Source organism: Lemur catta, chromosome 11 (genome assembly GCF_020740605.2).
Source record: "Lemur catta isolate mLemCat1 chromosome 11, mLemCat1.pri, whole genome shotgun sequence".
Classification (NCBI taxonomy): domain Eukaryota; kingdom Metazoa; phylum Chordata; class Mammalia; order Primates; family Lemuridae; genus Lemur; species Lemur catta.
Window position 1 is genome coordinate 17,649,690 of NC_059138.1, and position 23,970 is coordinate 17,673,659.

Consider the following 23,970-nt stretch of genomic DNA (forward strand, 5'->3'; position numbering starts at 1 on the left):
TGTACTGAATGCTTGATAAATGTCTGGCTTTGTATTCATTGTGGGAGTGAGTGAGTAGATGAAAGAGTGAATGAACCAACCAACCCTCATACTTTTTATCCTCAGACCAATTTTAATTGAACATTCCCAGGTAACATCATGGGGGAATGGAAATAATTCTCAAAGCTTAGATGGTAAAAATAACTTGTATCAACAAAAGTTCGATATACTATATAGAAACACATGTTTACAAAAAAGAAATCTAAGGTTGATGCATTGTATATGCTCATGGTTAACATTTTCTAAGTTACCTACTGAAACAGTTACTTTACAAAGTCAGGAGAGAGTAAGTATCATGCTTTTCTTTAATAGTAGTAGTAATGATCATAATGATAATAGTAATGCTTTTCTTGGTCCTGAAACCTTATGGAGACGTTCAAATGAAAATAGTGTGGCATATGTTAAGATTATGTAGTTTCATTCCCACATGGATATAACCTTTGGAGATTCAGATTTAATGTTTTCATTGAAATACTTGTGGATCTTTTGTAAGGACAAAGAGAATATTTCTGTACATGTTGCAGTTCTTTTTGTTTGTTTGTATTTTGTTGGGGTTTTTGTTTGTTTGTTTTTGAGACAGTATCTCCCACTGTTGCCTGGACTAGGGTACACTGGAGTCGTCATAGCCCAGTGCAACCTCAAACTCCTGGCCTCAAGTGATCCTCCTGCCTCAGCCTCCTGAGTAACTGGGACTACAGGCACTTGCCACCACACCCAGTTAACTTTTTTATTTTTAGTATTTTCTATTTTTAGTAGAGACGGGTGTCTCACTCTTACTCAGGCTGATTTCAAACTCCTAGCCTCAAGCGTTCCTCCCGCCTTGGCCTCCCAACGTGCTGGGATTATAGGCGTGAGCCACCACACCTGGCCCATATTGCAATTCTTATAACCAAGGACCACTTCTATGAGTTGTGATTTTGTTCTATTCTTACTATGTGCATTGCAGGAGGTAGTTTCTACCCACTATACTTTGTAGAAACTGCCACACTCTCTCTTTCAGACGCTGTGTCTGTTTTTATTACAGCATTCTTACTTGACATTTGTTAAGCAGTAATAATATTCCAAGCATTGTTAAGAAGAAAAGGGAGGGGAAGATAGCTTATACCTCTCTAAATAAGGGCTCCCCACCCTGACTAAAATGCAATGTGTAGAATTTTGCTTGCTGGGAAAACTTTATGAGTATGAGAAAATAACATTTCATCAGTGATTTGGGGGTCCTTCCAGATTTGAGGTAATGTTGACATCAGTTATGTTTTATGTCCCCAAACTCTGCATAATTATTGCCTCTTATTCCTAATATCTTTTATGTAAGTAAGAATTAATTTTACCTCCCATTTTAGAGATAAAAACTGTGATGTACATAGCCGAAATATGTCAAGAATACCATGATGTGGCAGAAAATGAAAATTAGCCAATGGATCAGGTCTTTTTTTTTTTTTTTTTCCACTTCACAGTAGATGCCTGACTTCACAAATCTTTTCACTTTTGTAAATAACAAAACTAAACAATGAGGGCCCTTATTCTTTGGAGAGCCAGCAGAAAATGGCCCCATTTTTCTAAGTTCAGAGGAGGAACTCTCCAGCTCCTCAGTTGTGCTGGGTGAGCCAAGGTAGCAGAATCTCACTCAGGGTTTGGTGCAGCTGCCGGAGGGCGGAATAAGAACTGCCTCCTCAGGACAGGAAACCAAGCATCAGGGCAGTCCCGTGGTGTCAGAGTGTGTTCTCCCACCAGCTGCAATGTGTCACACGTTAATAAGTTCCCACTCTCCTAGGTTCCCCCTACCTGTCCCCATCATTTCCAAGTACCCAATATTACTGAATAAGAAAGAAAAATATATTGCAAAATTGGAAAGTTTTTTGTTCACCTAACATTTTGGTGTGTTCATACTCCTATGCTTAGGTATGTGCGGCGTGTTGGCGTGGGCACAGTGCATCTGTGTGTGTAGAGTACTGCAGTGCTCATTTGGGATCGGTGATCAGAGGTCCTGTCTTTGGGTCCTATCTTTCTAAACCCTTCCTGGGTTATAAATTTTACTCCAGTTCCTAAAAATTGGGGAGAAGAGAGGGGACAAGCAAGGCTTTCCCCTCCCACCTTGGAGGTCACCCTCCTCCTGTGGATCCAGATTACTGGGTTATAATCCTGATATTTTCTCCAAAGACAGCAGTAGATTGAAATTAAAATGTTAAAGTATTTTCAGATACTGCTCTTTGAAGGTTTGGGTTTACATAATAGAATCGTTTATACTCTGTTGTACATTTAGCCAAAGCTAACTGTTTCTTTTACAGCACCCAAGCTGAAGCTATTCGTTAAATGGTATGGTGCTCATCATGGGTAATGGTCTGCTGTCAGCTTAACTGTTCATTTAGCTAAGTGCTGACCAGGTATGCCTAGGTCAGTGTTCCCTTCTCTGATAACAGTGGAGGCCTCTGACAGTTTTTGTATTGTGATGATAGACAACATATTAGTTAACATTCATCATGTTATACTAGATGTTTATGGAAAAAATGTCTTCCGTTTTTGTTTTATTAAGAAATTGTATCTCAAAGTGTACATGAAACAAATGGAAACAAAGAAAGCAAGCGACTTTTGGAGATGTTTGACCTCCAAAGTGTAATTATGGAAATTTGATTACAGCTCAAATAGAAGCATCATTAATAAAATGGTTAGCAGTTATTAAGAATGTCAGAAAAGACTGAAATTGAGTTATTTCAGATCTCAATCTAGGAAGAGACTGTTTACATTTTATTCTGAAAATGAATATTAGGATATTATGATTTAAGGTAAAATGAAAAATGAAAAAAATTTTAATAGAAGATCATACATTTTAGATAAATACTTTCTTCCTTTATATTGAATTTTATGATTAATTATAAGTGACAAGAGAAACAAGAGTGAATTATTACATATTTTTAAATATTGCCAATGTGCTAGTAGCTTTAGTTTTGGATTTTAAAAGAAAAGCAGAAATCCTGACCACTGGGCTCAACGTCTAGTGAAAAGTTAGCGCACAATAAAGTAAGAGCTTTTGCATTGTGCCGTAGGGATAGACTTAAAGATTTGACTCCATGACTGTGTCATGTGCTTGCTTTTATAGTGCTAAGTTATGAGACCACCTGACCCCACGAAGGATGCATCATCGGAACCTGTTAAAAGAATTTTACTTTTAACACCAGCCATTCTCGTATTTTCTCTCTCCTTTCCCTCCCTCCCTCCCTCCTTCTCTCTCTCCCTCCTTCTCTCTCTCCCTCCCTCTCTCTCTCTCTCTCTCTCTCTCTCTCTCTCTCTCTCTCCCCCCCCCTCCCCCCCTCTGGTATTTCCTTATAGTTTCTGTAGAACTCACTCAGGGTACTTACTGGTCCAAATACAGGGGAAGGATGCCCTTTTTTTGCATACCTATGCTCATAATCAGTGACTTTTGTATTCCCTAGGGCTTTGCAAATTGAGGTTGCTAACTGATTGTCATTATGTGACTTCTTTAGCCTTCTGAATGGAGAGTAGCATGAGGCGAGCTATCTCTATATGTTTTACTTTTCTGAAGTTACCTTATTATCCTTGCTATTTATATTAGCAGAACTAAAAAGATGGATAAGTAGTTTTCTTGAAATATAAAGCTTAGACCCACATCAAAGAAGTTTCTAAGACATGAAAGTAGGAGAGGCAGCAGTGAAACCAACAGCTAGTTCTAAAACAAATAACCAAGTGTCATTGTGTTATAGGGTCTTAACGGGAAAGATCTGGATACTCTCTACCTCCGCTTCATTTTAACTGAAAGTGTTTTCATTTCTCTTTGCCCAATTAATTCAACTTATAGAAAAGTCTCCTAAGGAAATAACAGAAATGGTAGTACTAGTTTATGTCCATCACCATGTGATTTTAAGCTCTGAAAAATTAGAACAATCTAAATGTGCATCTTTATTCTTTTCTGTCTTTTTCCAAAGTTTCTATAGTGGACCTGTCAGTGTAATGAGAAAAATACTTAGATATATTTTCTTAGGTGCCTTTTAAGTGGGTATTAGCATTAAACATTAGCCAAAAAAAAAAGTGTTTTACTGGCTACGGGCTACACTAACACGAGTAGTACTTCTTTTTATTTTGTTCTTGGGTCAAATCTTTGGGACTCCAGTTCTGCCTTTGCACACTATCAGCAAACTCCTGGGCCTTAAGTGCCATGGTGGGGGGCAGGGTGGTGCCAGTCAAGGGGAGCACAAGAAGGAAAAGAAGAGAGAGAAATGTGCATTTATTTCCCCAGTACTTTCAAGTGATCACAAAACTAGATTTCATTTCTTAATTATTTTTGATAAGTATGTATTTTCAAAGATCAACTTCATTCTACCATTTCCTTTTTGCTAAACATGTTTTTGGATAGCAATTATATCTTCACACTCCCTTGCTATTGTTCCAAGTTCTTCAAATCTATATTTCCTCTTTCTCTTAACATTGTCATTTACCATTTCTTTGTTGCATCTTCCTTACGTACAAAGAAATTAAATTGTTTAAATGTCCTTTGCAGCCAAGATTTAGTTTTCCTTCTTAGGTATCTTGAAATTCCACCTTTTGTTGTTTTTTGCCTAATAGTAGCTTTTTCCATCAACAGGAGTAAAAGTAGTCAATAAAAGTCAATTGCTGACTCTGTGATTATATGGAGGGTTTACCATAATGCATATTGGAAATGTCTTTGAAACCCTTTTCCTGAATGGAAAGTGCCATGGCTTGTGTTTTATGGTCTTCTAATGTTAGACGGTAATCTCATTTAGCATTTTCCCAAAGTGAAAACAGTGCATTAGGGCAACATAACAAGCATTGCAGATCAATACAGAGGCAGAGCTTTACCCTTGCAGATTAATCCAAGAAAACGTCCCAGAGTCTACTCCCGGAACTGAGGGGCAATTATGCTGATTTCCGCTCCTCTTACCCCCTTTCTACCATCTAATCATCAATACTGGCTGAAATGCATGTAGAAAGAATTTCAGATGACTGTGCACACACGTGCATACACACACACACACACACACACACACACACACACACACACACACACACAGACCATACTTCCAGACAGGAAATCAAAGGCCCTGGAAGTGAGTAGTGAGTATTGATTTGTGGTGATAAAAGTATATTTTGACACATTTCAAATCATAAATAACTCATGGACTTTAACTTGAATGACTAATAGCTCAACGCAGGGTAAATGCTTATCTGCAACTTAAATTACCTCTTTCTAAGGAGTCCACAGTATTAGATGAATTATCCCATTGTGAGTAGTCTTTTTAAAGGAAAACATGTGCTGTCTTGTTTATGACATGCAGTATGTGGGTGCTCATTTTTACAGTCTTTCCCTCTAAAAAGACTATCTCACTAGGGTGGTTCTGGTCTTCCCTTCCCACCCTCTGTCCCCCTGCTTTTAAACCTAAGACACATTGGCGACGCCACCGGTTGTCAACACTAGGGTGGAAGGCAGTCCTGCTTTCCTGTGCACTATTAGCGGTATCAGTCATGCATTTGCTAGGTCCAGCTGACCTCATGCTTAATCATATTTTATTCAGTGTTTATCCAGATGTGGGGCTTGCTGTAATTAGTCAGTTAGTGGTATCTGTGCCTGTATTTTTGAAGCACAGCTGATTCCTTTTAAATGCTGATGTTCATGGTAGAGGATTAGGGAAATCTGTGTCCAGAAAAATTCACAGACGTCTGAAATCGTAAAAAGCACGGAAACTCCTGGGATTCGGTTTAAATTCTGTTCTGAATGGTATTTGACAAAGCAGTAAGGTAATGAATGAAAAAGTAAAAGTGATGTTATATAAAATTTGTGGAATTTTTTTTTTTTCTCTGTATGTCTGCGTTCCTTAGAGGGTAGCGAGAAGTAAATTCCCTTAGGGACCAGTAACATGGTTTGCATTTCTATTCTAGCAAAACATATATTAGCTTAGTGTGCTGGATAAAAGTAATGAGGAGACAAATCATCACCCAGGGCTTTCCTTATTGATGAGAAATATCCCACCTGTGTTCTCTAGGGGTTTTTAAAGAACGCATTAAATATAGGATAATGCTATTTCAAGATTACTAAGGAAATAACAAATTTAAATTTAAAAAATAGAACTGATAAAGACTAGCTTTTTGTATGAAACAAAACTAATTTGGAAAAATATATGAATTCCTAGATTAAAGATGGTATATGTGTTTTCTCTGTCTATGTTTAGTCCTTATATTCCAAATTTCTCTGCCATATTAACAAGAATATTTTATTCTCATTTGTACAATTTATTTGGTTTATGTTATTATGTTCAAGTGTGTCTTATAAGCTTTGTAGAAACATTTACATTTGATCTAGCATATTCACTGAGAAACATTCTAACGAAAATCTCAGATTTGTAAGTATAATTAGCAAAATTTTAAAATGTTTTCTTTCCACTCATTTGTATTCATTCAGTGAATTTATTACATGGCTTCTCTAGGGGTATCCATATCTAGGAGCCGAGGTCACAAAGAAAATAAGACAAAGTCCTTCTTGGCATTTGCATTCTAATAAACGTAGGCTAGCAAGCTGACTCTGGTGTAGTCAGTGTCAGATGCACGGGGAGAGAAGTTAATACAGGATCGGTGGGGTCACCGTCAAGGGAATGATAGACTCACCAGGAGGGGAGAGCTAATGAAAGCCACGTACAGAAGGTTCCACATGAGCTAAGTGTTGAAAGATGAGTAGGTATTTTCTGGATATAGAGGAGTGGGTGGGAGTTTGGGTGCAGAGCATTTCTAGAATCGAGAGCAGTGTGAGCAGACATGTGAAGGGAAGTGTAAGAACCAGTTCCCAAGCACGGTCTGTCCAGGCTGTAGCAGTGTTGGGGGCAGGGTGGGGATGAAGGCTGCAGAGTAGACAGAAACCTGATCTGTTGACCTTGTATTTTATGTAGAAAGTAGTAGGGAAAGATACTGTCTCTGATTTATCTATTAGAAAGAACCATCTGGAAGGAATATGGAGGCAAGAGTAGAAGTTGAAAGCTAAGATACAGACAGACCAGCTTGGAGGTCCCTGGTTGAATCCAGGATATAGATTTATATGCAGAATTAATTTAATGACAGTGAGTATGGAGAAGGAGGCCCAGACAGTGGGGATCTCAAACTTTGTGACCAACTGGATGTAGGAATGGAAGAGAGAAGTTAGGGCTCCTAGGTTTCTGGCTGGGCTGGCCAGGATGAAGAGTACTGACACCGTTCTTAGGGTTTAGGTCTGGGGCTGGGTTTGGCAGGGAAGGTTATATTGTCCAGAGTAACTCACAGCCGTTTCAACTAATGGAACTACTTTTGTAGAATTTATTAACATTTTTATCATGGGAACAATTTCAGTATCTTTCTTCAAACTTTAAGGAAAATTATTTCTCTTAAACTTTTTTCTAATTTGCAACATATATGTTTTATTTTATATATTCTTTAACCTTGACTTGTATTCTGAATGAAAACCCTTTGTCTCAGTGGTCCGTGTGTTTGTTTTCAGGCGGTATGAGTCTCATCCCATCTGTGCTGACCTGCAGGCCAAGATTCTCCAGTGCTACCGCGACAACGCCCACCAGACCCTCAAGTGCTCCGCCCTGGCCAGCCAGTACATGCACTGTGTCAATCATGCCAAAGAGGTGGGTGTGCCAGCCAGGCCGGCAGGGCAGCAGGAGAATAGAGAGCCTGACGTCATGGGGCAGTGGTAAGGATTTAATGGGCTGGTGTGTGTGCAAAAGCTTTGTGAACTCAACTGGTCACCATCAAGGACTACTGTAATGACTTAGTTAGGTCATAACTTCTATCCAGGTCATTGTGGGAAGAACCTCTGTCCTCCTTGTGCTCAACTCATTTACTTGCAGAGAAAAAGACTCTACTAAATTTTACTTTTTCCCACTTGCCCTGAACTTTTGTCCTCTAATAATTGTGTCCTCAAGGTCATTGCCTCATACTTCTAGACCAATATTCAGAGCCAGCAAAGGGGAAGGTTACAAATTAAGAAGTTACCAATTTGGGGGTCCATAAACAGCAGGTAGTCACATAGACAGCCTGGTTTAAAAATAAAACCCACCATTTAATCACCGTTGAATCCTTTTACCGATGGATAAAATATACTCAACTGGGCATGGGAAAGAGAGACCAGAGATAGCATTTAGGAAGGAATTTCCACTGCTTTTTTATATACTGTAGTCATATTTTTCTCTTGACCCTTCATATCAGAATAATATGATATTCATAGGATGTGTATTTTCTCTAATTTATATACTTTAGAAAGGTAATGATAAACCCTGAAGCAAATTATCAATTCTGGCTGGTCACATAATTGCCTAGCATTTAACCAATTTAAAAGTTGGATGTAGGTTGTTCTACGAGGTGGAAATTGTTGGAAACCTTGATTCCTTCTGCTGACAGACTCCGTAGAGTTGGCCTTCTAACCCTACTAAATCTAGTGTTTGAGTTACACAGCATGCCTTTGTACAGTCTAATTTGCTGTAGTTGTAATAATATCACTTAGTGTACATTTCTGATACTCTAAATATCTGATGGGAGGGCTGGTATTGTCTGTATAGCTGGGAAATAAGAGTAATATCAGTGGAAAAATATAATCAAGATTTATTAAAAGCCTATGCTGTCTTTAAAAGCCTAGTGGCTTTTTTCTATTTCTCGCTTGTAGCAGCACTTGTGTAACTCTTAGTAGTATGGCAGGGATTCTTTTCTGTAAAGGTCTTTGGTAGAGGCAATGTTGCTAATGTTAAGTTAGTACATTTTATTTGTCAAAAACAGCTTCTGATGTGCTCTTAACAAGCTCCAGCCTTCAATATTAATACTAACTGAGGCACTTGGGACTTACAGGTTGACTCATGGATTTTTCTAAGTTGGTGATAGTGGCTTATTGAGGTGGGGCTTGGGTAATCAGTGAGAAGGAACGGCAGTGACAAAGTATATGCTTCAACGCTGGTGCCTAACATATGTGCCTATTTCCGCAGTGTGATTTGTAACATTACTAAAGTAGCAACTGCAGGGGCGTTTGGAGTATTGACTCCATCCTGCCTGTCTAGGTTGTGTTGAATCATCTACACATAGCCCTGTGAGATCAATGGCATGTATTTATAGGATAAAAAAAGTTAACTTGTGACAAAATCAGATATGCCACATGGTGCAGCAGAGAGTTATAATCTGGCAGATCTGAGTTAGTTAGTATCCAAGCCCTGTCTTTTACTAGCTCTGTGACCTTGGGCCTTGGTTTTTCTCATCTGTGAATTGGGGTAATGTTGGGAGGATTACATTGACATAAAGTATTCAGTACATCTTATTTTTTCCCTTCTTTCCTCAGTTGTTGTTATTTCATGCTGAAACTAACTAAACAGATCAGCCATAAGCTGACCACTGTTACTAGTGATTTCAAAATAGAGTCTCCTTCCTCCTCCTCCCTTCCCAACCTGAAATACAATTTAATATCAATATTATTTTCAACTAGTATGTTTGGAGTCCCTACTATTTTCACAACTCTTATATCCAATTATTAGGAAGTGTATGATACAAGGTAATATTAAAAAGTTATGTCCCCAAACCTTTTTATCCTAAGATGGGCAACACTGAAATGGACAAGAACAACAACAAAAAAATACCATTCTATGTTTCTGCAGTGCTTAGGACTTCAAGGTTATTTTATAACCATTCTCTTACTTGTTTTTTATGACAACCTGAGATGTAAATAGAGATGGTTTCAGTTTCACCATTTTACAGTTGAGAGCATTAAAACCCAGGCAAGTCATGATGGTAAATTTAACAACTAGTCCAAGATGTACCGTGCCATGAAAACAAAAAATTTTAAAATAAATTCAAAGGTTTTAGTCTTTGAGTGGGTGAGTGTGTAGAGGGGCATCCATCCTCCACTGCAGAAATAAGGCAACGAGGGAAAGTGAGAGCGGAAACCACAAAGGGAGGCAAAGAAGGTCAAAGATCTAACGAACTGGTCCCAGAGAGCCTGAAGGTCACAGAGGGGGCAGTGGGTTGACAGAGCCCGTGATGAAAGGGGCAACTCCGCACTGCTCCATTTTAAGATCATGTCAAACTGATCCTGCCAGAGGGAGCTTATATCAGTATTTCATAAGTAGTTATTTTTACTCTGATACCAGAGTGTCCTTTTTCTCCTTGGGAATTTAGCCCAACCTTGTGACCCCAACTCTGTGTCTGTGTTAGAGGAGACTTCAGCAGGATACAAGGTCCTAGCTATTGCAGCAGTTCCTGATGCGCCAACTCCCCTGCTTATGTTTCCTGTTAAATCCTGAGAATAAGCTGGACGTGCTAAACAAGGAAAATGCTAAACATGACAACAACCCATTAGGTCATAATGTCCATTTCCGACGAAGTACAGGGTTTCCCCCATGGAATAATTCCAATAGCCAAGTCCACTCCACTTTTAAATGACTCATACAATTGGCCTCTCACTGGTTCCCTGGGGCATTGTTCTAGGGACTAATAGATTTTACTGATAGGAAAATTTCCGGATATTTCGTAGCCCTACTCTTCCTTTCTTCTTATTCATCCATTTATTCTGATCAGTCTTTCTTCAGCTATTCTTAAACAATTCGTCATGGGTTGACATGAGACATTTAGACTTTTGTTTCTAGTATATTAAGTTATGTGTTCTTCATGAGGGGAAAGAGATATTAAATTGCTATAATTATTATTTCTAGGACTTAAAAGCTACCGGCTGGTTATATGAGATACAGCGTTTAAAAATGAAGGAGAACATTGATTGGCACAGACTTCTTTCTTTCTCTTATCTGCTTAACCTCATAACTTTCTTAAGCTCCCCAAGACTGGATTACCTCTTCTTGCCCCTTAAACCTGGTTCCCATTCTGTGAAGTTCCCTATCTACACAGGAGACCATGGAAGCCAATAGTATTCGCCCAGCTGGACTAAAATGTGCCCAAATTCTATTTTACCAGAGGAGGGGTAGCGTGTAGAAAGGGTTTGCTTCCAGATCTGCGTTGCCTCTGGGATGATGCCCTGGGCCACACCACTTCCCTGCTATTTACTTGCAGAATCGAGGCGCTTTGGGGATAGCTGGTCTACGCATTTCAGCATTTTCCCAGCCCGCTGCAATTGACTGAAAGGTACAGAATCTGCTGGACCCTTATGGAACATTCTCTGTTCACTGGAGGTTAGGGTTTGTGGGAAATGCTGTTGCTGCCATCCTAATCTAGTCATGATGACTTGAGCTTCAGTTTCTTCTTTGATAAGTTGAGGGTTTGAACTAGGTGATCCATGAGGACCTTCCCTCTCTGTCGTTCTAGGGTGGATTCTGCTTTCACGCGTGAGAGCAAGAGGCGGTGTGCGTAAGCACACATGTTCACGGGCACACTCAAGAGACATGGCCTATCTGGTACAAGCTGCACCCATACTTTTGAGACCTCCAATATTTGTACCTTTGCCTCTTAGATTTTGCCATCTGCCTTAAACATCCGCTCCGGAAGAACACCTGCGTTCTGATTGGCCTGCCCGCTGCCTGGCCTCCCACAGCCGCAGACCTCTGCCTTGAAGTTCACACTCCTGACGGGCCTGGGAAACCCAAGGTGGCAGAATGAACTGGGAGGGAATAGAAACAGTTTCACAGTTTCTGTAAAGTCAGTGAAGTGAAAAACAGCTATCTCAGCGCTGCCTGGCAGAATGTAGCTTGCCGGCTAATGAAGTCCATTAGAAGATGGAGACTACCTCCCGCCAGCCCTAGGCCCCTCCTGTACCGGGATGCCCGGATGAGGGATTTTGGAGATAGAGCAGGAAGCCAGGATCTGCAGAACCAAGGGTGGGCTAGGACCAAAAGCAAGGGCCAGCCCCAGGAGATGGCCAATGACAGAGGTCAGTGTGGGGCCAGAAGTCAGATGACGGGGCAGTCAGGAGTCCATAAACCACAGCAGAGGTTTCAGTCAGTAAGTAGGCGGTGGGTCGGTACCCAGGGAAGCAGAGAGCTCAGCTCAAGGAAGGACCAAAATAAGGGCCTCGTTTAAGTAAGGCACCTTAGACCTATATGCTTCCTGCTGACCTCTTAGGGGGGATCAGAAAGTGACCTGGCTGCAGTGAGGAGCATGGGGTCAAGACCCTGAGAAGTGAGGCTAGATCCTAACGTGGCAGCACTCCAATCCAAGGCTAGCGCACCCAGTTTTCTCCCTTCTAAAATGTAATCGACATCTCCAGTATATACTTAGCCTCCAAAATCAGACTCCAAGATCAGTGCATAGGGAGGAATTTGCTGTAGCAGAATTCCTGTCCACCTTCTTAAGGACAGTGTATTTCATCTCCCCTATAAATTGTATTTGTGTTAGACCAGGGTTCAAATATTAATGTTTCCCTATTATTCGAGTATGAAGAGGTCCTGAGAATGCAGTAGCTATCACTTGGAAATCAGGGTTCTTGAAAGGAAAACCTAGTGCCAGAGCAAGCTGTATTTTATCATTGCTTTCAGACGAACTCTACCACTAGATGCAAACGATTTAATGGACTTATGGTTGTTGGAGCTAGAAGAACCCTAGAGATCATGTAACCCAGCCTTATCTTTCTACTTGCAAAAATTAGCACCCTGAGAGTTTAAGTGATCCGTAGAAGGATAGAGCCGAGACCAGGTTAGCCTGCTCTTATTCCAAACCCAGGGTGTTTTCCCTGTGATGTCAGATCTCAGGTGTGGGCGAATGGCAGGGTCACCTGAGAAGTTTGTTTAAAATGCACACGCCCAGCCCCATTCCTGGAGGGTCTGATTGAGAAGGTCTGAGGTGGGACCTGGGCGTCTGCACTGTGACCAAATACTCCAGGAGACTGTGTACACAGAAGTTGTACAGAGTCCGTTGGCCTGAACGGCATTAAAGGCCTTCAGCCTCTCAGATGTCCTGCTGCATCCTTGTTTTTCCTCTTTCGGGAGATGAGGAGCTGTTACTACGGACAGGTCTGAGCCATCTAGCAGAGGCCCAATCCCACCAACCGTAGGAATGAATGTTTAGCCTCAGGACCTAATAAGAAAATGGCTTGGAAAGAGGGTGAGAGCCCTTAAAAAAGAGGTCCCTTTCTCCACTTCTCTTGTTCCCCTTAAAGTTGTAGGTGGGAGCCACACCCAGTTATTGTGGATAAGAGAGAGGGAGGGGGCACCTAGCCAAGGTGACATGGCCACCTGGCTAGATCACAGTTGTAACCAGATCCTCCTTGGCTCAGCCACTCCCAGCCCCCATTCCTCACTGCCCTGACCCGCATCAGGGTCTGATGTATATGGTGACCACCTTCAGAGAGCACAGAGATAAATCAAGAAGGCCAACTTCCTGGGAAGACCTACAGGAGCATGTTTTTATTGTGTTCGAAGGCTTCTTTATCATCATCACCTAATGACATTTATTAATTGCCCAGCTGGGCTGCTGGTGCTCAGGGTGACACACGGGGATGTCATAATAGATTTCTGATCCTTTGATAGGGCGGCCCTTCGAATTTGGAGTCATGTCAAAGCAAACTAAATTCCAAACTTTAAATTTGTTACCCCAGCCTCTTCCATCCTAGGAATCCTTTTCTAAACCACTTTCTGAGTGTAAATACTTGCTTTATGACATTTTCTCTTTTTTAAATCTTACTTTAATAGAAGAAATATTACCATGGTAATAGATTTCATTTTTCTTAATAGGTATTTCTTTTCTAGTGCTTGTCCTTCAAGACAACACTGCAGTGTGTGTTTTGTCTGTTATTGTAGCAAGCTGTATAAACAGTTAATTACTTGTAACTTGATTTGAATATTACACAGAACATTTGTCATAGAAGCTATAAAATAAGATCCAGGCAGAAAAAAGTTAACTTGTGCTTCTTCTAAAGCAGAAAGAACAAAGAACAGCACTTGCTGGGGGGAAGAGACAGATATTGAAAAGAAAATAAGTTAGCTAATCAGATTTTCAGGTAGTGGGAAACAGTTCTTGATGCACAGGCAAAGTTTTCTTTGTGCTTCTTGTAAACTCAATTCATAGATACTTTTCCTTCCTCTGTGACTTACAGTCTTCTCGTTCTGTCTTGTTCCTCGCCACGGCTTTCCCTGTCCCTCCTTGGTAAAAACTCCAGTGTTGGCACTGGGTCTGAGCCAGGACGGGGCTCCATCTTCGTTTCCCACAGCTATGTAAACCTTCCTGCTTCTGTCCCCAGCTCTGTGAGGCCTACACTCTTGTGAGATGCTGAGTGAGCTCATCCAGGGACCCGCCCTCTGAGGGGTATTTTAAGAAAAAGAAAAAATGCAAACAATTTTTATTTTCTTTGTGATGATCGGTTAGCAATCCAGGGTTGCCATAATTTCTCTTAAGTGATCGAGACCACCAGTAGCGGGCACAATGCTAGGATAGTCAACCCCTCCAGGAAAGCTGCAATGGAAAAATCAGTTGATGAGATTACTGTGTAACAAAAACATTTGAGGGACGTGGTTAGGATCATTTTAGTAAGTGGAGATGACACACAGTCTCAGGTCTCCAGGGGCACTGTTAGCTGCCAGCTTCCTCGGTGGCTGGACTGGGAAAGAGACTTGGGAAAAGGGCAGCAACAGTGCCTGAACCGCTGCCTGCTTTCGGTGACTTACCAGGCTGTTTATAAAGGAGTTTCTGTGGGCCCAAATATGTGAGTTATGAGCAAAGGCAAGGAATTTCTCCCTCCACATTAAGATTAAGTGTTAGCAGTTCCTTAAATGAAAGAAGCAATTTTTTATAACTTGCAAAGCTTCTCCCTCATTCTTTAGGGAATTTCCTATGTTAATTTATGCAGTGTTAAATTTATGCAGTGTGGAAATTCAGCCCAACAGCAGCTACTTACAGAACCAATACAGAGATTGTAGGAGAACCTCAGGTGGGAGCTAAACACCGCAGACCCCACCAGGCCGAAGCATCCCTCCAGCCAACAGCCCTGGGGTCTGGGGTTGAGCAGGTTTGGTTGCATAGCTGTGATGGGGTAATAACACTGAATGTTTTACAGATGTATTCATCTCTTAAAAATTCAACTTGTCGATGTATTTGTTAATGTCTCTGACAGAAGTTAGGCGGTTTTGTACCACCTCTGCCACCCCTTGGTGGCAGCTGAGTGCAGTTTGACAGCGTGTTCATAGATCAGCCCTGGAGCTTTCCTGTGGTCCCGCACGTCTGCAAGGAGTCACCTAGAATCAGCTGAGCCACTCGCTGTCCTGGAGGATTAGAATTTTAATACACATAACATGGTATTTTGTGGATATGGTTAGATATAGTTACTAAAACATTATTTCTCTGTGTTTGACATTTATTCACATGTATTCTAATGCTGCTTTTTTGTTAAGCTGCCATGCTGATCTGCAAACCAGCCAAGGCCCGTCTTGTCTTTCTCAAAGAGAGTCTAACATTCTTAGCATCACCTGATTTGGGTGAAAAATTACCCGTCTATATTCAGTTGAGGTTGCAGGGAGAAGAATAGTGAAAGGATTTCTAGACTCTTGAAAGACACTTTAACTGTTGCTTTAATTATGTTGTGGTAGCTGCAGAGGATTTTGCAACATTTGAAAAGAGACATTGTCATGTGTCTTTTTAACCATAAACCCTAAATTGTAGGGACAGGCACAGCCATGTACTCTTGACCAGGCAGGTAACAGCTTAAAGTTCCCACCAGTGTGTTGAAGAATGTAGTGAATCTATAACCCCCCAAATGCAAAATGGCAAAGCGGTATCACTTACAAAGGGATCATTTTCTTCAGTAACCAAATGTCCTGAGGCAGGCTCAGTATAGCTTTATACTGGCTTCCATTTTGAATTTAAGAAAGAGTGTTGTAGGCTGTTGTCTGTATACCTGGAATTTATAGAGCTTCCTGTCCGTATAGTTGGAGAGACTTTCCCACGGATCAAGTTGCAGAGGGTGAGGACAGCTGAGACACTATGACACTGTGACATTGCCAGGCTGTGTCTGACTCTTATGTTGTAGATGCTCAACGTGTGATTTCCCAGCAAATACAGAGCTCGTGTGAATGACTGGTGTGTGAGACGCCCCACCTGCCAGTGTGAGTCTACAGGACAACTCTCTGTTGAACACAGTCTCCTTCACCTACTTTGTCTTTCTTATTTTCTCTAGACAATCTAGCTTTTCTAATTTACTTCCTATTTGACTGAATGATTGTGTTTTCCGACCACCTGTGTGTGTGTTATCACTAACCTAGTTCTCCTGCCTTGATACCTTTCCTTCTTTTGTCCCCTGTGGACATGGTCTTCTTAGACACCTATGATCATGGACACGGATTAGGATAATCTGTTCAGTCTTTGCTCCTGTGACCCAGCACATTCTCTTGTTTGTCCTTCCTCTCTTTCTTTCTGCCCCCTTTACTTCAGTCTTTTTATCTTTGATCTTAAATCTTACGTCTAGAGACCTTTGACCTTTCTTTCCAAGCCTGCAACTTCCTTCTAGATATTTCTCTCTGGGATGTCTCACCCAAAATCATCTCGCAAGCCCAGAATTTAAGTCATCCTCCTCATTCCCAAGCTGGCCCCTCCCTGTGACTTCCCACTTTCTCCCAGAGACACCGCTGCTCCCTGTCACTGGGGACCCGCCCGGGCCTCAGGACCCACCGTCTCTCTTTTTCTCTTTTTCTTCCTGTGTCTTTTTGTGGCTCTATCTATTTTTTCTTTCACCCTCGCCTGGTTTCTAACCTGCCTCCTCATTGGTCTTCCTGCCTCCAGACTGTCCTCTGGTGGATCCATCACGGCAAGGATGTCAGGTTAACCTTCCTAAATGTCTTTCTCCTATTTAAAAGCATTTGTTGGGTTCCCACATTTTTTCAATGGCCAGCAGGAGGCATCTCAGTCTTCCATCTATTCTGGGTGGTCTTTACGCGCTTTCTCTCAGTAAATCCTGAGCATATGCCCTTTCTTCCAGCAAGGCCTCTCCTCAGTATCCCGTGTGTATTGGGCTTGTTCCTACCTCTGAATCACTGCCCCCTGCAATCCCACCCCAGCCCCTGCCTGTGTTCCATCTGTGGGGAAGGGTGTCTGAGAAGCTCTTTCTTTCCTGATCACCCCGGCGACAGTCTTACCCGCTGTGTGAGGCAGAACCACTCGTCTTTTGAACTGTTGCCTTCTCTGGAGGGGTACATGAGAAACTGGGAAACAAAAGGAAGGAAAATATTACTTATTACCAGAAATTCTTGTGTTCCTTTTGAGTCTTATACTGTGTTTATTCGATAAAAAAAAATTTAACATTTATTTAGCAGATAAATAAAAAGTGCAAATTATTGCCCTATGTAGTTCCTTAATTTTCTGTGGGTGTCTGTGTTAGTTTCCCCAAAGCACTCAACTGAGTGCAGCGAGTACCTAGGAGGAGCTCAGTTAGAGGTGGGTGCGTGGATGTCTGGGAGGATGGTGGGTGGCCAGAATAAGGCATGTACACAGGTGGCCTAGAGGCAACCTTGAGACTCACCCAGCCTGTTCTGAGTAACTTCAAAGCTAAAGGGGAAAGTATCCCTTTTTTCTTCTTAAAGATCTCTAAAAATGGACGCAATGATACTCCCTGTTCCGGCTGGTTATAGAATTTTAATCCAATAGTTAAGAATTCTACCACCCCCCCCAAAATAAAAAACTAAATAGAATGTAGAGATCATTTCTGCAATTTGGGAGTAGGTACTTGTATGTGCAGCTCTGCCCAGCCTTGTAAGCACAGGAACATCTGCATCCTGCCTGGACGGATCAGGAGGCTCTGGGAGAGATTCTCGTGCTCTTTTCAATTGAGAGATTCCCTCTCAGAGCCCTGGGGGTTACGAGTTGATCCCCAGCTCGCTCGCTCACTCACACACAGACACACACACACACACACACTCACTGACTGCCTAGGCAGTAGCTTTCCCCCCAGTCACTGTGGCCACCGGCAGTGTTCCCCACATTTCCAAATGCTCCTGGTGAGGAGATGGCACAGAACTCCCACCCTTCCCCCCTCACCAGGCCATGTTCATCCGTAGGGTCTCAGTGGCGGTGATTAGAGGTAGTAATATTTTGAGAGCAGGAAGCGTATGCCTTGTTTTATGTGTTTTAAAATTAGATATTTGAAATGCAATACAAATTGTACTAAATGGTTACTGCATTTTTTTTACCCCCTCTCCTTCTGGTGGTAAAACTTATACTGTTACTTCTTTTACAGAGCACGCTTGAGAAGGGAGGATAAAAACTCTGAGAACATAGAAAACACCTTCAACGTTAATTCCAGAGGTGGAACGTTTTTTTCCTAGTAAGATAATAACCCATTTAAAGAGAAGACCACTAAAGAGAAGACCACTAAAGAGAAACACTGAAGAAGGGATTCGACAGCATCATGTCACGTTTTGATTAGCAACAATTTGAAAAGCCGAGGCCTAGGTCAGGGATCAGTCATCAAAGAACACCCTTCAGTATTATAAACCCCCTTCATGATGATTAAAAGAGAAAGGCAGCCCTCGCCACCTTTTTGTACTTTCTGTTCCACTTCTACTGACCAAAAAGCGTTCCTGTTCTAACCAAGCCCCGTCATTTGGCGAACCCCGACTCTAGCAGAGTGGGGTGGGCTGCTGAGTTAATTGGCGTGGAGGGAGAAGACAGCCCGAAACACACGGATCTCGGGGCAGTAACACCGGGTAGAATTGCCTAGGCTGTGGCATGTTGGTTTTCTGTCGTTTTCTTTTCTCCTTTGATTATATAAGAGCTATTTCATTTTAACTTATTATGGTGATCATGCAAGTAAGAAGACAAAAGGAGAGAAAATATACCTCTTTTACTGGAATAATGTTTGTGATTACAAGTGAAATAAGGTATTTTTATCAATATAAAGGCAACCTTGGCTTATACAACCTCTGTCGTCAATGCTGACATCTTTACTTCACTCACTATCAATAATAAATATATTTTCTGACAAAGACTGGCATTGTGCCTCAGAGCCTCACACGTTCATTCCTGTGGCTGGGTTCGATGGTTATGCGTATGGGAATTGAGTTGATTTATATTGTTAATAATTTGCATTTGTGCTGTACCTTTCCTCTAAAAAGCTCCTAAGCACTTCACAGAGCCTCAGACAGGCAAGTGATGGTTATAACTGCCTCTCAGGTAGACAGAATTCTGGAAGATCTTTACAAATTGCATGAACCCTTCTTTCTTTGGGATGACTTAAGTCATCCTGCCTGGGGCGAGAACTAGATTAGATAACCTTGGTTAGGACCTTCTGACCCTGCAATACTATGAAAATGTTAAAAAAAAAAAAAAATCCACCTTTAGAGTTTTTCTTCTTTCCACTTTCATCAAAACTTCCTGATTATAACTCTTCCTTTTCTACCAGGACTGGTCTTCAACTCTGCAGTTGAATGAGTTGCAAACAAATACGCACACTGAGCTCAATGGGGAAGTTCTTTGGGTAGCTAGGAGGAGAAAATACCAGTGCTCTGTGATGGCCTCTAAATTTCTTTTGTCATGTAGAATTTTTATTTTGTTACATGGAGAGAATTTAGCAAAATGAGTAAGAATACAGGCTCTGGAAGAAGGTGCTTCTGTGTTCAGATTCTGTCTCTGCTATGGAACCTAAGTCACTCAGCCGCACGCTAAGCCTCCATTTCTTCAACTCTGAAAAGGGGGCAAGTGAAGAACCTAGTTTTTAGGCTCATGGTGAAGAGTCAACATGCGTGCCACATACAGTCTGTCAGACCCAGTAAATGTTTTGTGTGATTAGTCAATCAACTAGTATTTGGAGCTAGGGGCGTAGAAAGTATCCACATGCCCAAATACCTTTTATTTAGAGGAAGTCAGGATGAACTTTTGAACTTCATCCAACTTCCTGTTTGGTGCCATCTGAGTGACACTTGGGAACACACCTGTACACCTGATGCTGATTCGGAGTGGCACTGAGAGAGATACTCTGTGGTTACTGTTTCATGAAAGTGTTTTGTTTTGGAGTGGTTTAGGGGTTTAGGGGGTTTGTTTTGGGGATGCAAAATAAGTTGAGTTCATTTGAGTGTAAATGAAGTCATCGCTGGTAACTTGAGGAAGCAGCACATTTTGATGTTGTCAGGGTGACATCCAGGTAACTGCCTGCGAGAAATACAAAAACAAATGTTTACATGGTGACTTGCTATAGTGTTTGCAAATCAGCTAACTCACAAATTCCCTCCTCTACTGTTTTGTTTTGCAATTTAGAGCCAAGAACCTGGCACATTCCAGGCTGCCACTCTCGCTGCTGGCAGAGAAATGCAGCCCTGCAGTCAGGCCCCTGAAGCTGGTGGAATCCATGGGAGAGGGAGGATCGGGTCATCAGGTTGGCCCTCGTTCTGATAAACGTGGTGGTTAGGTAGAGTACACCTTGAACCACAGTAGTTGAGCTCATGAAGCCAAGAAGAATAAAGTATCTTGAATGCTGGTCAGAGGGTATCACACTAAACAAATGTCTGATGAACTTACAGAAGACAGCTGGATTGAACCAGCACGAAGTCCTTTCTTTGAGAAGTCAATAACCTATCACAAAAAATTTGCCAATATATGATCATTTAAAAAATTACTATTTTTTAACTCTCTGTCACCCAGGCTAGAGTGCAGTGGCACTATCTAGCTCACTGCAGCCTCAAGCTCCTGGGCTCAAGTCATCCTCCTGCCTCAGCCTCCCAAGTAGCTGGGACTATAGGCACACACCACCACACCCAGCTAATTTTTCTATTTTTTGTAGAGATGGGGTCTCACTATGTTGCCCAAGCTGGTTCAAACTCCTGGCCTGAAGCGATCATCCCATCTTGGTCCCCCAGAGTGCTGGGATGACAGACATGAGCCACTGCGCCTGGCCAAAAAATTTATTGATGAATCATGGTTAGTAGTAAGCATGTACTGCTAAAAAGCCAGGTGCCTGTGGACAGCTGGTCAACCCACGAGTCTCCTGTCTGTAACAGTTTTAAGCAGTATTTGGCTCAGAACTGAACGAGCAGCCACATGTTCTCAGCTTCTCTGGCTTAGAGATTGAGAACGTGTGGTTCTTCACTTGATATCCTCCAGCCCACAGGTATAATTGCCCTCGCCAGAAACCCACATTTCAGTGAGCTGTAGGAGCTGACCCTTGCAAGAGTTAAGAATTTAGAGCAACCTAATTTCACTTATCTAAGAGGAGTAAGTTCAGAGATCTGTTATACAAATGTGGTAACTATAGTTAATGGCAATATATTCTTGAAAACTTTAAAAAAAAAAAGAATTTGAACAATTGAAAGGGCAGTAGTCAAAGCAAGTGAACTGAGAAATAGGAGTCTGTTTTGAGTTAATCTTCTTGAAAGGCTAATATTTTGAATGAATGAGTTGATGGTCATACGCCCTCACTGCTCCCTCCAGTCTTCCTCCCCCAAGTTTTCTTCTCTGTCTCTGCTTCCTCCTCTCTCTCTGCCATCTCATCGCCTCCTCTGGCTTCTTTTTTGTGTTCAAGCTTTTCTCACTCCCCAGCCTGTCAGGGCCCCCTTTTGAGAGGCAGGTAAAGGGGTGCACAGGGCTTCCTGGGTGCAGCTTCCTGGGCACTTGCCCGGCTCCGCTGCTGTTGCGTGGGGGGTAAGTCTGCTCCCTCCGGTTCTCACCGCAGAGGGGCCGCTCTGGGTCCTGCCATTATAAGAACTGCTTTTTGATACATCCCTCCTTTTCTTCTCAAGCCTCCTACACCTTTAGTCATCTGTTTAGTACTTCTTATCATTTAGTAATTTCTTGTGTTTGCAGTTCTTAATTTATAAACCGAGGAAATGGATTGTTTTAATTCTCTGAATTAAAGGAAAAGTATATTTGTATTTAGTTCTCTGTGCCCTTGATTGTACTTTTCCTGTAGTTTATGGTCCCGATAAGATTTTTCAAAATTGGTTTTCCATCGGTGCCCGAAGGGCTTTACTCCGTGGGCAGACTGTATGTAGTCTGAAAAGCCACCCTGGGACACACAGCCCCTTTGTGCAGGCGACACCCACCGTCTACAGCGCTCCCGGAGTGCGCATGCTCCAGTGCCTGCACCGGCCGGAGAAGAGCACGGGTGCTGGTTAACAAGGCCGGGTTGGTTTTAAAATTGTATTACAGACATTCGTTTTAGCTGCTTCATCCTCTGGGCCTTTAAAAGAAAGCAAAATACCATGGGGTTCAGTGTTTACTCCCTTCCCCTTGACCCACTTGGGGGTGCCAGCGGTGACTGGAGCAACGGGCCGGGAAACAGAGGAGGGATGAGGACCCGCCCACTGTCCATGGAACAGAGCCCTGGCTCCTGGTGACCACGGTGCTCATGGAGGGATGACCTTACCCCAGCAGCTCCTTTTCACCCTCTATGACATACGAGAAGTCATTTTTAATTATTCCAATGTAGATGAGCCAGAGCTGTATCCATTTTGCTATCATCCCCAGCCTGCACATGACCCAGCGGGACAGGGTAGTCTGATTTCTCAGGTTCGGTGACTTTCAAGGCCTCCCTTGGGTACCAAGGAGGCTGCCCCTGCCCCATCTCCCTCGGGGAGTCCCATGCCTCCTGCTCTCTGGCACTCCTTTACCCGTGGTGTTGGGGGGGATTGATATACACGGAAGACAAAGCAGATTTGTACCCCTGAACCCAGGGTGAGAGTCAGTCACCTCACTCATCTGCCAAGGTCCCTTATGCTAGGAATTTTGGCCAAAGCACCAGATGCCTCCAGAACTTTCAATTTCATTACCTTGCAAAGCCCAGAGTCATTGGATCCTGGGTTTGAGAGAAAAATGGCCAACCACCCAATTCATTCTACCTCCAGGCTGATGTTGAAATGAAGATGATGAAATAAATTGTCCATTTCATATTGTGCTATCTCTCCTCTGGTACCTCCAGCCTCAATATTGCTGGCAGAGGTCCTAAAAAAAGTTGAATTGCTTTAGTTTAGGGGAAAAAACAGAAATCATCCAAAGATGATCAAAGATGTTTCTACTTTTTCTGTCTCTCCAAACAGACCCATGGTCTTCTCTAGACCATGTTAATATATCCTTATAATTCAGGGGACAATCCAGTGTTCAATCTACTTAGGATTCAGAAAATATGGTCACTATATTTATGCTTTTCATTTAAGGAAGTTGGAAATTGAAACTCAAGTTCAGTCCTTGAAATTCCCTCAAACCAAGTCAACTCTAAATGGAAAACAGCTATGCTTCAATTTAATGGAGTGCTTCAAACCTCTTGGAGTGGGTTTGATTAGGCAAGGACTCCATACACTTCAAAGATTTTCCCGTGCAGAAAAGCTTGACTGCCCTTGCCCGCTCCCTGCAGATAGTCTCTGCCCCTCCTGGGAGGAGCCTTACTGGGCTGTGGTGACGTCACTGGAGAGAGCTGTCTGCTTTGAATATAACCCTGCCTTCCAAGTAAGTTACATTTCCATAATGGCTTTTTTTATATTTTTTTTATTTCAGCATATTATGGGGGTACAAATGTTTAGGTTATGTATATTGCCCTTGCCCCCCCCAAGTCAGAGCTTCAAGCGTGTCCATCCCCCAGATGGTGCTCATTGCACTCATTATGTATGTTCACACCCATCTCCTCCCCACCTCCCATCTGCCCGATGCCCCGATGAATGTTATTCCTATTGATCAGTGAAACCAATTTGATGGTGAGTACATGTGGCGCTTAGATGCAGAGAGATAGGAATCCATAATGGCTTTTAAATACAAACGTGGAAGCCAGAGGTCAGTGGTCATTGCGAGGTACCGCCCTGCTCTGCCTGCGAGCCTTTCCTTCCCAGACCGTCCCAGCATGGGCAGCAGCCTGCCGGGCTGGCCCCTGAGGGGTCTGTATTTGGGTGGCCTCCTGCAGAGCCCCTTTCCCTGTCAGGTCTGCATGGGGGCAGCCCGCAGGCCGTCCGTGCCCACTCTCTCTCTGCCACCCCCTGCAAATATGTAAAATCGGGGTCGAGGGCCGGATGACTGGGTCCAACCACCTATCATCTGCTGCCTGTGCAGTCCAAG

General features: G+C 42.5%; 1 protein-coding gene across 2 annotated transcripts in view; it reads left to right on the forward strand.

Annotated features, from left to right (window-relative positions):
• The window catches only part of CHCHD3 (coiled-coil-helix-coiled-coil-helix domain containing 3), a 267,516-nt gene extending 248,591 nt beyond the window's left edge, over positions 1-18,925 (forward strand). Inside the window, exons 7-8 of one of the 2 annotated variants that reach the window (XM_045565239.1) lie at positions 7,529-7,729; positions 18,176-18,925. In XM_045565239.1, the coding sequence (XP_045421195.1) occupies positions 7,529-7,729; position 18,176 (202 nt within the window). In that variant the 3' untranslated portion in view covers positions 18,177-18,925. The remainder of the gene's footprint in view (positions 1-7,528; positions 7,730-18,175) is intronic. The other variant, XM_045565240.1, reaches the window with a different exon arrangement.
• The last annotated feature ends 5,045 nt before the right edge of the window (positions 18,926-23,970 follow it).